The 16,793-nt window shown below is 46.0% G+C and overlaps 1 protein-coding gene across 2 annotated transcripts in view; it reads left to right on the forward strand.

Annotated features, from left to right (window-relative positions):
* LOC129864907 (dual specificity tyrosine-phosphorylation-regulated kinase 2) overlaps positions 1–16,793 on the forward strand; it is a 501,483-nt gene that overhangs the window by 460,861 nt on the left and 23,829 nt on the right. Inside the window, exons 1-2 of one of the 2 annotated variants that reach the window (XM_055937220.1) lie at positions 6,110–6,605; positions 7,346–7,476. In XM_055937220.1, the coding sequence (XP_055793195.1) occupies positions 6,566–6,605; positions 7,346–7,476 (171 nt within the window). In that variant the 5' untranslated portion in view covers positions 6,110–6,565. Of the gene's footprint in view, positions 1–6,109; positions 6,606–7,345; positions 7,477–16,793 lie in introns of those variants that run through there. The other variant, XM_055937221.1, reaches the window with a different exon arrangement.

Raw genomic sequence — 16,793 nt, forward strand, 5'->3', positions numbered from 1 at the left:
AGACATCCATATTGATCACAGCACTTTATGTTTCCTGAGTGGAAGGAACCAACTTTCATCAATATCATACGACAACAACTGCTCTTAGTCCTATAGTAATAAAGTCATATGAGCAGAAGCTGGAGTCTTATATCTCCCTCACTAACTTTAAGCATCAGCTGTCAGAGCAGCTTACCGATCATTGCACCTGTACATAGCCCATCTGTATATAGCCCACCCAACTACCTCATCCCCATATCGTTTTGTTTTCTCCTTAGCACCCCAGTATCTCTACTTGCACATTCATCTTCTGTACATCTATAAATTCATCTTCACATTCATCTTCTGTACATCTATAAATTCTCAATTGTAATTATTTCGCCACTATGGCCTATTTATGTCCTTACCTCCCTAATCTTACTACATTTGCACACCCTCTATATACATTTTTCTATTGTGTTATTGACTGTACGCTTGTTTATTCCATGTGTAACTCTGTGTTTGTGTCGCACTGCTTTGTCTTTTCTTAGCCAGGTTGCAGTTGTAAATGAGAACTTGTTCTCAACTGGAGCACATGGTTAAATAAAGGTGAAATAAAATATATGTATATATATATATATATACAGTATATACTACTAATACCTGGACTAAGTCATGTAGTGACTACACAGATAGAAGATCAACTTGGTGTCTCCCGGATGAGGTAGGGAAGTTACATTCATCCACAACTGACAGGTCATCAGAGCATCTAAATACCTGAAGCCGTTGTCCATCCAAACCTCCTGCAGTCCAGTGAGTTGATACAGACTGGAGGCTGCTGTTTCTGATTGGCTAAGGCTTTACACCAGTCACTACTGGGTCTGTTTCTGATTGGCTAAGGCTTTACACTAGTCACTACTGGGTCTGTTTCTGATTGGCTAAGGCTTTACACTAGTCACTACTGGGTCTGTTTCTGATTGGCTATGGCTTTGCCCTAGTCACTACTGGGTCTGTTTCTGATTGGCTAAGGCTTTACACTAGTCACTACTGGGTCTGTTTCTGATTGGCTATGGCTTTGCACTAGTCACTACTGGGTCTGTTTCTGATTGGCTTAGGCTTTACACTAGTCACTACTGGGTCTGTTTCTGATTGGCTAAGGCTTTACACTAGTCACTACTGGGTCTGTTTCTGATTGGCTAAGGCTTTGCCCTAGTCACTACTGGGTCTGTTTCTGATTGGCTAAGGCTTTGCCCTAGTCACTACTGGGTCTGTTTCTGATTGGCTAAGGCTTTACACTAGTCACTACTGGGTCTGTTTCTGATTGGCTAAGGCTTTGCCCTAGTCACTACTGGGTCTGTTTCTGATTGGCTAAGGCTTTACACTAGTCACTACTGGGTCTGTTTCTGATTGGCTAAGGCTTTGCCCTAGTCACTACTGGGTCTGTTTCTGATTGGCTAAGGCTTTGCCCTAGTCACTACTGGGTCTGTTTCTGATTGGCTAAGGCTTTACACTAGTCACTACTGGGTCTGTTTCTGATTGGCTAAGGCTTTGCCCTAGTCACTACTGGGTCTGTTTCTGATTGGCTAAGGCTTTACACTAGTCACTACTGGGTCTGTTTCTGATTGGCTAAGGCTTTACACTAGTCACTACTGGGTCTATTTCTGATTGGCTAATGCTTTACACCAGTCACTACTAGGTCTGTTTCTGATTGGCTAAGGCTTTACACTAGTCACTACTGGGTCTGTTACTGATTGGCTAAGGCTTTACAATAGTCACTACTGGGTCTGTTTCTGATTGGCTAAGGCTTTACACTAGTCACTACTGGGACTGTTTCTGATTGGCTAAGGCTTTACACTAGTCACTACTGGGTCTTTCTGATTGGCTAAGGGTTTACACTAGTCACTACTAGGTCTGTTTCTGATTGGCTAAGGCTTTACACTAGTCACTACTGGGTCTGTTACTGATTGGCTAAGGCTTTACAATAGTCACTACTGGGTCTGTTTCTGATTGGCTAAGGCTTTACATTAGTCACTACTGGGACTGTTTCTGATTGGCTAAGGCTTTACACTAGTCACTACTGGGTCTTTCTGATTGGCTAAGGGTTTACACTAGTCACTACTGGGTCTGTTTCTGATTGGCTAAGGCTTTACACTAGTCACTTCTGGGTCTGTTTCTGATTGGCTAAGGCTTTGCCCTAGTCACTACTGGGTCTGTTTCTGATTGGCTAAGGCTTTACACTAGTCACTACTGGGTCTGTTTCTGAATGGCTAAGGCTTTGCACTAGTCACTACTGGGTCTGTTTCTGATTGGCTAAGGCTTTACACTAGTCACTACTGGGTCTGTTACTGATTGGCTAAGGCTTTACACTAGTCACTACTGGGTCTGTTTCTGATTGGCTAAGGCTTTACACTAGTCACTACTGGGACTGTTTCTGATTGGCTAAGGCTTTACACCAGTCACTACTAGGTCTGTTTCTGATTGGCTAAGGCTTTACACTAGTCACTACTGGGTCTGTTTCTGATTGGCTAAGGCTTTACACTAGTCACTACTGGGTCTATTTCTGATCGGCTGCTTTACACTAGTCACTACTGGGTCTGTTTCTGATTGGCTATGGCTTTGCACTAGTCACTACTGGGTCTATTTCTGATTGGCTAAGGCTTCACACTAGTCACTACTGGGACTGTTTCTGATTGGCTAAGGCTTTACACTAGTCACTACTGTCAGTCAACACTAGTGTCCACGCCATGGATGAGATATAGATTCAGAAGTGCTGTGAGGTGCACACACAGACAGACAGACAGACAGACAGACAGACAGACAGACAGCTCACGAGGCCCAGCCATGGCCTTAACAATGCATCACAGTCCCCATGATACATTCCTGCTGGTTCAGTTCACAGCAGGAACAGCACTACTTCAGCCATACGCAAAAACAAATGGCTCTTCATTTCACTTGTATTCAAACATAATGTGTGTATTATTACAGCCAATAGTGGATATACACTCCCATGGTCTTGTGAAGGCCAGTGTGTAAACTCATGCTGCCTATCTTTTTATTTCCTGGTTGCTTCAGGCTCTCTGTCGCTCTGCTGTTGATTTGCATGAAAGCAAAACTGCCATATCTGGGCCTCTTTTATTTATTTATTTCACCTTTATTTAACCAGGTTAGGCCAGTTGAGAACAAGTTCTCATTTACAACTGCGACCTGGCCAAGATAAAGCAAAACAGTGAGACAAAAAACAACAACACAGAGTTACACATAAACAAACGTACAGTCAATAGCACAATAGAAACATCTATGTACAGTCTTTAAATGTAGAAGAGTAGGGAGGTAAGGCAATAAATAGGCCCTAGAGGCGAAAATAATTACAATTTAGCATTAATACTGGAGTGATAGATGTGCAGATGATGATGTGCAAGTAGAGATACTGGGGTGCAAAAGAGCAAGAGGGTAAATAATAATATGGGCATGAGGTAGTTGGGTGTGCTATTTACAGATTGGCTGTATTCAGGTAGAGTGATTGGTAATCTGTTCAGACAGCTGATGCCTAAAGTTAGAGAGGGAGATATAAGACTCCAGTTTCAGTGATTTTTGCAGTTCGCTCCAGTCATTGGCAGCAGAGAACTGAAAGGAAAGGCGGCCAAAGGAAGTGTTGGCTTTGGGGATGACCAGTGCAATATACCTGCTGGAGCGCGTGCTATGGGTGGGTGTTGCTATGGTGACCAGTGAGCTGAGATAAGGCGGGGCTTTACCTAGCAAAGACTTATAGATGACCTGGAGCCAGTGGGTTTGGCGATGGATATGTAGTGAGGGCCAGCCAACGAGAGCATACAGGTCACAGTGGTGGGTCGTATATGGGGTTTTGGTGACAAAACGGATGGCACTGTGATAGACTACATCCAGTTTGCTGAGTAGAGTGTTGGGGGCTATTTTGTAATTGACATCGCCCAAGTCAAGGATCGGTAGGATAGTCAGTTTTACAAGGGTATGTTTGGCAGCATGACTGAAGGAGGCTTTGTTGCAAAATAGGAAGCTGATTCTAGATTTAATTTTGGATTGGAGATGCTTAATGTGAGTCTGGAAGGAGAGTTTACAGTCTAACACCTAGGTATTTATAGTTGTCCACATATTCTAGGTCAGAAGCGTCCAGAGTAGAGTGTGTGTGTGTGTGTGTGTGTGTGTGTGTGTGTGTGTGTGTGTGTGTGTGCGTGCGTGCGTGCGTGCGTGCGTGCGTGCGTGCGTGCGTGTGTGTGTGGTCACTCCTGAATCCTGACTCCTGTATGGTCAGGGCTGAGACTGGGGGAGTTGACGTTGAAGCAGCTAAACCCTCTAGTGGTCAGTACATTCGTCCATTCCACCAAGCTTCAATCCATAGTTCACTTCACTTGGGGAATATTGCAATAGTTTGCAGCCTGCCAGACATCCTCCATGCCGTATTTTCAAGGTAGGTTACTAAACTAACACAGCACTAATTCAGTTCTAATAATTCAGATTCGTAAACGGTTTGCACTTAAATTGCACTCTAGCTCAACTCAAATCAGAGTTTATTTGTCACGTGCACCACAGGATACAACAGGAGTAAACAGCACAGTGAAATGCTTGCTGGTCAGCTCTTCCTTAACAATGCAATTATACTAGATCACCAAAAATAAAATGCAAACCTGAATAAGAAAGAACTCGAGAATAGAAGACAGGTCCGTATCAGTACCAACCAATGACAGACAGGTCCGGATCAGTACCAACCAATGACAGACAGGTCAGTATCAGTACCAACCAATGACAGACAGGTCAGTATCAGTACCAACCAATGACAGACAGGTCCGTATCAGTACCAACCAATAGAAGACAGGTCCGTATCAGTACCAACCAATGACAGACAGGTCCGTATCAGTACCAACCAATGACAGACAGGTCAGTATCAGTACCAACCAATGACAGACAGGTCAGTATCAGTTCCAACCAATAGAAGACAGGTCAGTATCAGTACCAACCAATGACAGACAGGTCAGTATCAGTACCAACCAATGACAGACAGGTCAGTATCAGTACCAACCAATAGAAGACAGGTCAGTATCAGTACCAACCAATGACAGACAGGTCAGTATCAGTACCAACCAATAGAAGACAGGTCAGTATCAGTACCAACCAATGACAGACAGGTCCGTATCAGTACCAACCAATGACAGACAGGTCAGCATCAGTACCAACCAATGGCAGACAGGTCAGTATCAGTACCAACCAATGACAGACAGGTCAGTATCAGTACCAACCAATGACAGACAGGGCAGTATCAGTACCAACCAATGACAGACAGGGCAGTATCAGTACCAACCAATGGCAGACAGGTCAGTATCAGTACCAACCAATGGCAGACAGGTCAGTATCAGTACCAACCAATGACAGACAGGTCAGTCTCAGTACCAACCAATGACAGACAGGTCAGTATCAGTACCAACCAATAAAAGGGATCGTTGTAGTCCTGTGAGAACGAATAACACAACGGTTTAGTAAAGTTGACGAACTAAATGTGTAAATCCAAAATGTCATGAATCTGTAACAGATGAAACACAGTTGTACCCCTTTGCAGTCTGAAACAGCTGCAACTCAAACAGTAATGAGAGAGTCTGCGTACTAAAAGCTCACTGTTGAAATAATGTACAATAGGGATTTTAGTTGCTGTTGTCTAAAGAGAATGCATGTTGAAGTCCCATAGTGTGTTTCCTGGAGGTCTCATTATGGGCTTGTGTATGTTAGACACATTAGTGGTTCAGCGGGGCACCAACGTGGGGCACCAAAGTGCGGTAGAGTATCATATGTAGATTGGGCTATACAGACTATTCTGACGTGCAAACCGATGTTTAATTTCAGAATTAGAAAAGATTGTGGTTAGGGGGGGGTCAAGTGTTTGGTTAAGGTTTAGGGTTAAGGTAAAGTTCTGTTTTAGGTTTTGGATAGTTGTAAGTCAGGAAAGTCCTTATAGCTCTTCCTATCACGTTGTACTAATTAATGGGGTGGTTGGGTTTGGGTTAGTGATCGCCAAGTGGCCAAGAGGACTTCCCTGATGAAGGATGTCTGTCGGTTCCCGCTGGAACAGACTGGTGGTGCGTCGCCAGCTTAGCAACGGAACCAACCACATCTCACGCTCATTAGTGAGAGAGAGAGAGAGAGAGAGAGAGAGGTGGATGAGTGCAAGGACGATAGATAAGGAGAAGGCGACACCCAAACTTGTTGACCGACTTTGTATTTACTGTGTATGTGAGAGAGAATGATGCCGCTCCTTCTGCATCTAACGTTCGAATGTTGCTGGTGTTGAAAAGAAAAAACACGGAGTTTTTGTTGTTGTATTGCTCGACGGTAGCCTAGCGTTGGATATTTTTTTTGTATCTATAGGTTCGTGTTTTTTGGGTTGCATTTCCAAGCGATGGTGGCAGCAGAAGCAACATTTCAGCTGGTGTTTATGGAAGACTTCCCAGTTTTGCAGAGTTGCACGTTGCGAATGCAAGACTAGATGTAGCTGATTGGAGTAGCGAAATTGGTGATCACACAGCCGAGTGGGAGGAGGGGAGATTCTGAAGTGGGTTTTTCTGTGTGTGACTCTCCAGCGGCCATGTTATCCAAGAAGCCGTACGCTGCCGTCTACCCAACTGGTAAGGAACAACAATATGGAGCCGAACGGGCTAAACAATACGGTTAAAGTCACTTTGATCGCCGGCGGAATATTGTTGATGGATTTTATGCCTTTTTGTCGGGTCCTTTGTAACAAGTTTATTACACGTTTACGCCGAGTCTTGCTTCGGGTTTCCCTGGTCTGTTGACGAGGGGGTAGCCTTTGCTAAAATAGTGTATCCCTGCTCTATGTTTTGAGCAGTTAATGGCGATACATTCGGGGATTGTTTTTCCTTCTCTAAAGCCTGAAGTGTGCTGTTTGAAAAACCAAAGTCAAATGCTGGTGTGTTATTTATCCCATATGACAGTATGTGTGTCAGAGAGAACACAGGTTTATTTCTGCAAGCACGACGGAATCATATGCCCACTGGTTTCTGTGACTGGTTGGCTGTGTTGTTTTTTACGATCTCTATATGCTACACGACTATGGGGCGCAAAAGGATCTACAACCAGGGTAGCCTACATTCTGGCGGTCATCATCTGTTGTTCCAAGCACAAATAATGTGGAATTAGGCTTCCTGTTTGCCGAAGCCATTGTCGCAAAGGAGGATTTACACCTAAAATGACCCCCAAATGCCTGCTTAAATGACTATCCTTAAAAGGGATTACGGCAGAGTCCATAGCCTACTTTATAGCCTAATAACTCGTGAGGTAGCCTATGTGGGTAAATAGGCCCATTCAGATTAACCTCATTTCGTGTGTCATTTTGTACGATCTGCAGGCAAAGGGGGTGAGATCTGCCAGCTACAGTCTTCCCCCGGAATCGGAGTCGGGGGTCCCCGGGTCGGAGCAGCGACAGACCCGCCATCGCCCGTCACACTACCACCCCTCAGGAATATCAAGTCGCTCACGGTACGTAGCCTACGGAGCCCTGCTTGCCTTGTGGGTTGACTGTGGACTAAACATCGGGCTCTTCTGCCTATTGCAATGGATACAGTAGTTTAATGTAAACAGTGCATCGCTTACCTATAGGCTATAGAGACCGTAGGCAGGCTCCAGTAAAAACAGGTTTTGTTGCGAGCTGTTGCGAACAGGGAGGGTGGTCGTTACATGGTTGTTACAATGTAGCGCCGCGGTTTGGTTTAGATTCAGCTAAACGAAATGCCACCATGTAACAAGTTGTCCTGCCACACGGTCACTTGAGGTGTACATTATAGGGCATAGCACGTGTAGGGTACAGCAGGCAATATATAGATATCAAGCTATATCATGTAATCCTAGATAACACGTACACTAGTAGCCTATGTCACGTGTGCTTATTGTGCTATTTATGACAGTGGAAGGGGTACACGGTATTCGTTCTTTACGGTGCTGTAATTTTTAAGAGGATCGTAGCAGACGGCATAGGCTAGGCTAGATTTCAAGCTTGGAGCTATAACGTTAGTTAGCCTACTCAGTAATACAGTTGCAACTTGCAAAAACCCAGACACCATATTTAGGATTTTTGTTGTGCGTGTCTACAGCGGTGTTGAGTTGACAGTTCGTGGGGGATGTTAGCATGTTGTCAGACTGGTATAAAATGTGAGGCCACACGAGAAGAGTCTTGTCTCGAAGCCAGGGCCAGTGTATTGTGTGTTGTTGTGTGTGTGTGTGGGGGGGGGGGGGGATTGGGGGGGGGGGGGGGTAGCGGTAACGAACCCTTCCTTCCTGCTCGTGTTGGAACGCACATGGATTCGGAAATAGACGGTTCAGATTTAATATGAGTTTGCATGCTGTCGAAAAAGATGCCGTTTTATTTATTGTTAGGATAGTCACGTTGACAGAGATACTCAAGTAGCAGAGGCGATGTGTCTTGGGAGGTTGACACAACTCTTACTGTTGTACAGTGTAGCTACGGTAGTCAACTGATTTAGCCTACCGGATGTCTGCACATGACTTCAGACAGGGATGTCTTTATCTTATCAATCGAGACTATAAGGGACATATGTTGGGGGGTGTAAACATGAACCAAATGTTAACATGAAAGGATATTGTAATGTTTAAATACTGGTGGATAGTTAGTCCAGCAGGATCTATAAGCGTGTCCTGAAGTAATGGAGGATTTGGACTCTAGCTCAATGAAGGAGGAGCCTCCATTGCTTTATTTAGCCCTTCCTTCAAATAGCTATAAATATAGACTCAGCCAGAAGGACTAGCTCAGCAGCTTTCTCCTGACAGAGGGTTTTATTGGGCCTTGTGTTTTATCTTGAACTATGATTTACGGAAAATAAAACCTGTCCAGGAAGTTCACCGGTCTCTGTGCTGAGAGGAACAGACATATTTCTCACCAGTCTCTGTGCTGAGAGGAACAGACATATTTCTCACCAGTCTCTGTGCTGTGAGGAACAGACATATTTCTCACCAGTCTCTGTGCTGAGAGGAACAGACATATTTCTCACCAGTCTCTGTCTCTGTGCTGAGAGGAACAGACATATTTCTCACCAGTCTCTGTGCTGTGCTGTGAGGAACAGACATATTTCTCACCAGTGTCTGTGCTGAGAGGAACAGACATATTTCTCACCAGTCTCTGTCTCTGTGCTGAGAGGAACAGACATATTTCTCACCAGTCTCTGTGCTGAGAGGAACAGACCAATTTCTCACCAGTCTCTGTCTCTGTGCTGAGAGGAACAGACATATTTCTCACCAGTGTCTGTGCTGAGAGGAACAGACATATTTCTCACCAGTCTCTGTGCTGAGAGGAACAGACATATTTCTCACCAGTCTCTGTGCTGAGAGGAACAGACATATTTCTCACCAGTCTCTGTCTCTGTGCTGAGAGGAACAGACATATTTCTCACCAGTCTCTGTGCTGAGAGGAACAGACATATTTCTCACCAGTCTCTGTGCTGAGAGGAACAGACATATTTCTCACCAGTCTCTGTCTCTGTGCTGAGAGGAACAGACATATATCTCACCAGTCTCTGTCTCTGTGCTGTGAGGAACAGACATATATCTCACCAGTCTCTGTCTCTGTCCTGAGGGCAGCTATAATCAATGGTCATGCGTGTAACTCCACTGTTCTCTGAGTACTGATACTATTCCATCAGGTTATCTGTTCATTATCAGGTTCAGACAGTGTTATGTGTAATAACAATGTTGTATCATACATTCACCATGTCGCTCTCTGATCTACTCAATTATTTACCTCTAGTCATAAAGTCCATAGATTTGAACATAGATCTGACGACTCTGTAGAACTAACTTTCACTGGGGGGGGGGGGGGGGGGGGGGGGTTGGTGCCCTTCCCAATACAATTGTGAGACAATATAGTCTATCAATCAGTAGTCTAATAAAGAATTATGCAACTTAATGCAGCTACGCTGGTGCTTGGAATCATGTTATTGCAGCTACGCTCTCTGTCAGGCCTGTCCTTTGTTCAAGTAGTCCTGGTGTACATTCAAGTAGCTACGCTCCCTGTCAGGTCTGTCCTTTGTTCAAGTAGTCCTGGGGTCCATTCAAGTAGGTACGCTCCCTGTCAGGCCTGTCCTTTGTTCAAGTAGTCCTGGGGTCCATTCAAGTAGATATGCTCCCTGTCAGGCCTGTCCTTTGTTCAAGTATTCCTGGGGTCCATTCAAGTAGCTACGCTCTCTGTGAGGCCTGTCCTTTGTTCAAGTAGTCCTGTTGTCCATTCAAGTAGCTACGCTCCCTGTCAGGCCTGTCCTTTGTTCAAGTAGTCCTGGGGTCCATTCAAGTAGCTACGCTCCCTGTCAGGCCTGTCCTTTGTTCAAGTAGTCCTGGGGTCCATTCAAGTAGCTACGCTCCCTGTCAGGCCTGTCCTTTGTTCAAGTAGTCCTGGTGTCCATTCAAGTAGCTACGCTCCCTGTCAGGCCTGTCCTTTGTTCAAGTAGTCCTGGGGTCCATTCCAGGCAGGTCACTGGCAGTAACAGTTGCTCCATGTGTTACAGACAGTCATTGTTCTCCAGAGAGGAGGAGGACAGAGACACAATAAGGTCACATGTTCAGGTGTTATTAGTGGTAGAATTGGCCCATCTAATGCTGTCAAGGTCGCTAGCTCTCTGTCCACTCAGTTCCTGACTGTTTTGTTTCTTCTCCTGTTTGTCCTGAACTGAACTAACCTCATTAGTGTTGACACAAACACATCTGTTCTGGTACCAGAACCTCTGCAATACAGAGAGGGGGTGAAGACATCTGTTCTGGTACCAGAACCTCTGCAATACAGAGAGGTGGTGAATACATCTGTTCTGGTACCAGAACCTCTGCAATACAGAGAGGGGGTGAAGACATCTGTTCTGGTACCAGAACCTCTGCAATAGAGAGAGGTGGTGAAGACATCTGTTCTGGTACCAGAACCTCTGCAATACAGAGAGGGGGTGAAGACATCTGTTCTGGTACCAGAACCTCTGCAATAGAGAGAGGTGGTGAAGACATCTGTTCTGGTACCAGAACCTCTGCAGTACAGAGAGGTGGTGAAGCGAAGCCTCTTAGTGGAACACAACGCTGGGAGCAGAACACAGCTCTCCTCCCAAACAGCCCCCTATTCCCTCTCTAGTGCCCTTCCTGTGACCAAAGCCCATCAGCTCTATATGAGAATAGTGGGCTATCTGAGACGTATTTGCAGTCAGAGATATTCACTCTCTTAGTTGGGACACTGGGGGTGGGTAGGGGTGTGATAAACGACTGTGTTACCCCCGGGCCGTCTGCAGAGAGCTGGGTCTGGTTCATCACGCCCCAAACGGACTGAAACAGGGAGGGACTGACTTCTGCTACGGTGTGCTCTACTGAACACGTGTTGCGTGTGTCGTCTGGGCTACAGACCAGTGGTATCCTGTAATCTGCAGCTGTCGTCCTTTCTACCGTCTCCTTGACATGGTGGAATAACTCTACTTGACACTCTACTCTACTCTACTTGACATGGTGGAATAGACTGAGACCCACCTCTCAGTCCTGTTCTGTAGTACAGAGACCAGCTGAGACCCATCTCTCAGTCCTGTTCTGTAGTACAGAGACCAGCTGAGACCCACCTCTCAGTCCTGTTCTGTAGTACAGAGACCAGCTGAGACCCACCTCTCAGTCCTGTTCTGTAGTACAGAGACCAGCTGAGACCCACCTCTCAGTCCTGTTCTGTAGTACAGAGACCAGCTGAGACCCACCTCTCAGTCCTGTTCTGTAGTACAGAGACCAGCTGAGACCCACCTCTCAGTCCTGTTCTGTAGTACAGAGACCAGCTGAGACCCACCTCTCAGTCCTGTTCTGTAGTACAGAGACCAGCTGAGACCCACCTCTCAGTCCTGTTCTGTAGTACAGAGACCAGCTGAGACCCACCTCTCAGTCCTGTTCTGTAGTACAGAGACCAGCTGAGACCCACCTCTCAGTCCTGTTCTGTAGTACAGAGACTAGCGGAGACCCACCTCTCAGTCCTGTTCTGTAGTACAGAGACCAGCTGAGACCATCCAGGCATCAGGAACAGGAACAGGAACAGACTGACTGTCCCCTTAACCCAGAGGACTAGTACCAGCTCTGTCCTGTCTGTGTTCCAGGACAAGGAGACTAACTGTCCCCTAAACCCAGAGGACTAGTACCAGCTCTGTCCTGTCTATGTTCCAGGACAAGGAGACTGACTGTCCCCTTAACCCAGAGGACTAGTACCAGCTCTGTCCTGTCTAGGTTCCAGGGCAAGGAGACTGACTGTCCCCTTAACCCAGAGGACTAGTACCAGCTCTGTCCTGTCTGTGTTCCAGGGCAAGGAGACTGACTGTCCCCTTAACCCAGAGGACTAGTACCAGCTCTGTCCTGTCTATGTTCCAGGGCAAGGAGACTGACTGTCCCCTTAACCCAGAGGACTAGTACCAGCTCTGTCCTGTCTGTGTTCCAGGGCAAGGAGACTGACTGTCCCCTTAACCCAGAGGACTAGTACCAGCTCTGTCCTGTCTGTGTTCCAGGACAAGGAGACTGACTGTCCCCTTAACCCAGAGGACTAGTACCAGCTCTGTCCTGTCTGTGTTCCAGGGCAAGGAGACTGACTGTCCCCTTAACCCAGAGGACTAGTACCAGCTCTGTCCTGTCTGTGTTCCAGGACAAGGAGACTGACTGTCCCCTTAACCAAGAGGACTAGTACCAGCTCTGTCCTGTCTGTGTTCCAGGACAAGGAGACTAACTGTCCCCTAAACCCAGAGGACTAGTACCAGCTCTGCCCTGTCTGTGTTCCAGGGCAAGGAGACTGACTGTCCCCTTAACCCAGAGGACTGGTACCAGCTCTGTCCTGTCTGTGTTCCAGGACAAGGAGACTGACTGTCCCCTTAACCCAGAGGACTAGTACCAGCTCTGTCCTGTCTGTGTTCCAGGACAAGGAGACTAACTGTCCCCTAAACCCAGAGGACTGGTACCAGCTCTGTCCTGTCTGTGTTCCAGGGGAAGGAGACTGACTGTCCCCTAAACCCAGAGGACTAGTACCAGCTCTGTCCTGTCTGTGTTCCAGGACAAGGAAACTAACTGTCCCCTAAACCCAGAGGACTGGTACCAGCTCTGTCCTGTCTGTGTTCCAGGGCAAGGAGACTGACTGTCCCCTAAACCCAGAGGACTAGTACCAGCTCTGTCCTGTCTGTGTTCCAGGGCAAGTGTCAGAGTTAGAGACAGACAGATGTACAACAAGCCGATGTTTCTTTAAAAGTCATTCCCTGTCACCGTGTGTATTGGTATCATAGCTACAGTACAGTTAGTAGGAGCTAGCGGGCTGTTTGTGTTACACGGTCCTCTCTCTATCCAGGGATCTGCCACCTAGGCCGAATAACAAGCAAATCCACCAGGGTCTGTTGAAGGAAAGACAAGCAGCAGAACCCTTGTTTACCCGTCATAATACAACAACACCACTAGGAGACCCGTCTGTTACTGTCCTCTGATACGTTGTGACCAGTCTCTGTTACTGTCCTCTGATACGTTCTGACCAGTCTGTTACTGTCCTCTGATACGTTGTGACCAGTCTCTGTTACTGTCCTCTGATACGTTGTGACCAGTCTGTTACTGTCCTCTGATACGTTGTGACCCGTCTCTGTTACTGTCCTCTGATACGTTGTGACCAGTCTCTGTTACTGTCCTCTGATACGCTGTGACCAGTCTCTGTTACTGTCCTCTGATACGTTGAGACCAGTCTCTGTTACTGTCCTCTGATACGCTGTGACCAGTCTCTGTTACTGTCCTCTGATACGTTGTGACCAGTCTCTGTTACTGTCCTCTGATACGTTGTGACCAGTCTCTGTTACTGTCCTCTGATACGCTGTGACCAGTCTCTGTTACTGTCCTCTGATACGTTGTGACCAGTCTCTGTTACTGTCCTCTGATACGTTGTGACCAGTCTCTGTTACTGTCCTCTGATACGTTGTGACCAGTCTCTGTTACTGTCCTCTGATACGTTGTGACCAGTCTCTGTTACTGTCCTCTGATACGCTGTGACCAGTCTGTTACTGTCCTCTGATACGCTGTGACCAGTCTGTTACTGTCCTCTGATACGCTGTGACCAGTCTCTGTTACTGTCCTCTGATACGTTGAGACCAGTCTCTGTTACTGTCCTCTGATACGCTGTGACCAGTCTGTTACTGTCCTCTGATACGCTGTGACCAGTCTGTTACTGTCCTCTGATACGTTGAGACCAGTCTCTGTTACTGTCCTCTGATACGTTGTGACCAGTCTCTGTTACTGTCCTCTGATACGCTGTGACCAGTCTGTTACTGTCCTCTGATACGCTGTGACCAGTCTGTTACTGTCCTCTGATACGTTGAGACCAGTCTCTGTTACTGTCCTCTGATACATTGTGACCAGTCTCTGTTACTGTCCTCTGATACGTTGTGACCAGTCTCTGTTACTGTCCTCTGATACGTTGTGATGAAGTATCACACAGTAACCTCTTGGTGCGTCTGAAGTGGCCCCCTATTCCCTTTATAGCGCACTATAAAGTATACACACAACAGTAGTGCACTATGCAGGGAATAGGGTGACGTTTGGGACACGGCCCGAGGCGAATAGAGGAAGTTAGAAGTGAAATGACCATCGGGTTAGAGTGCAGACAGAGTAATTAACTAGTTCTACCAGCTGATTACAGTGTAATGTATAGAATACCTGCTGTATTGACACAGACTCTAGTCTACAGAGTACTTAACCAGTTCTACCAGCTGATTACAGTGTAATGTATAGAATACCTGCTGTATTGACACAGACTCTAGTGTACAGAGTACTTAACCAGTTCTACCAGCTGATTACAGTGTAATGTATAGAATACCTGCTGTATTGACACAGACTCTAGTCTACAGAGTACTTAACCAGTTCTACCAGCTGATTACAGTGTAATGTATAGAATACCTGCTGTATTGACACAGACTCTAGTGTACAGAGTACTTAACCAGTTCTACCAGCTGATTACAGTGTAATGTATAGAATACCTGCTGTATTGACACAGACTCTAGTCTACAGAGTACTTAACCAGTTCTACCAGCTGATTACAGTGTAATGTATAGAATACCTGCTGTATTGACACAGACTCTAGTCTACAGAGTACTTAACCAGTTCTACCAGCTGATTACAGTGTAATGTATAGAATACCTGCTGTATTGACACAGACTCTAGTCTACAGAGTAATTAACTAGTTCTACCAGCTGATTACAGTGTAATGTATAGAATACCTGCTGTATTGACACAGACTCTAGTCTACAGAGTAATGAACCAGTTCTACCAGCTGATTACAGCGTAATGTATAGAATACCTGCTGTATTGACACAGACTCTAGTCTACAGAGTAATGAACCAGTTCTAACAGCTGATTACAGTGTAATGTATATAATCCCTGCTGTATTGAGACAGACTCTAGTCTACAGAGTAATTAACTAGTTCTACCAGCTGATTACAGTGTAATGTATAGAATACCTGCTGTATTGACACAGACTCTAGTCTACAGAGTAATGAACCAGTTCTACCAGCTGATTACAGTGTAATGTATAGAATACCTGCTGTATTGAGACAGACTCTAGTGTACAGAGTACTTAACCAGTTCTAACAGCTGATTACAGTGTAATGTATATAATCCCTGCTGTATTGAGACAGACTCTAGTCTACAGAGTAATTAACTAGTTCTACCAGCTGATTACAGTGTAATGTATAGAATACCTGCTGTATTGAGACAGACTCTAGTCTACAGAGTAATTAACTAGTTCTACCAGCTGATTACAGTGTAATGTATAGAATACCTGCTGTATTGAGACAGACTCTAGTCTACAGAGTAATTAACCAGTTCTACCAGCTGATTACAGTGTAATGTATAGAATACCTGCTGTATTGACACAGACTCTGGTCTGTCTAGTCTACAGACAGGACAGTAGGGGTCTGTCTAGTCTACAGACAGGACAGTAGTGGTCTGTCTAGTCTACAGACAGGACAGTAGTGGTCTGTCTAGTCTACAGACAGGACAGTAGGGGTCTGTCTAGTCTACAGACAGGGCAGTAGGGGTCTGTCTAGTCTACAGACAGGACAGTAGTGGTCTGTCTAGTCTACAGACAGGGCAGTAGTGGTCTGTCTAGTCTACAGACAGGACAGTAGTGGTCTGTCTAGTCTACAGACAGGGCAGTAGTGGTCTGTCTAGTCTACAGACAGGGCAGTAGTGGTCTGTCTAGTCTACAGACAGGACAGTAGTGGTCTGTCTAGTCTACAGACAGGACAGTAGTGGTCTGTCTAGTCTACAGACAGGGCAGTAGTGGTCTGTCTAGTCTACAGACAGGACAGTAGTGGTCTGTCTAGTCTACAGACAGGGCAGTAGTGGTCTGTCTAGTCTACAGACAGGACAGTAGTGGTCTGTCTAGTCTACAGACAGGGCAGTAGTGGTCTGTCTAGTCTACAGACAGGACAGTAGTGGTCTGTCTAGTCTACAGACAGGACAGTAGTGGTCTGTCTAGTCTACAGACAGGACAGTAGTGGTCTGTCTAGTCTACAGACAGGACAGTAGTGGTCTGTCTAGTCTACAGACAGGACAGTAGGGGTCTGTCTAGTCTACAGACAGGACAGTAGGGGTCTGTCTAGTCTACAGACAGGACAGTAGTGGTCTGTCTAGTCTACAGACAGGACAGTAGTGGTCTGTCTAGTCTACAGACAGGACAGTAGTGGTCTGTCTAGTCTACAGACAGGACAGGACAGTAGTGGTCTGTCTAGTCTACAGACAGGACAGTAGTGGTCTGTCTAGTCTACAGACAGGAC

The sequence above is a fragment of the Salvelinus fontinalis genome, chromosome 11 (assembly GCF_029448725.1).
Source record: "Salvelinus fontinalis isolate EN_2023a chromosome 11, ASM2944872v1, whole genome shotgun sequence".
Classification (NCBI taxonomy): Eukaryota; Metazoa; Chordata; class Actinopteri; order Salmoniformes; family Salmonidae; genus Salvelinus; species Salvelinus fontinalis.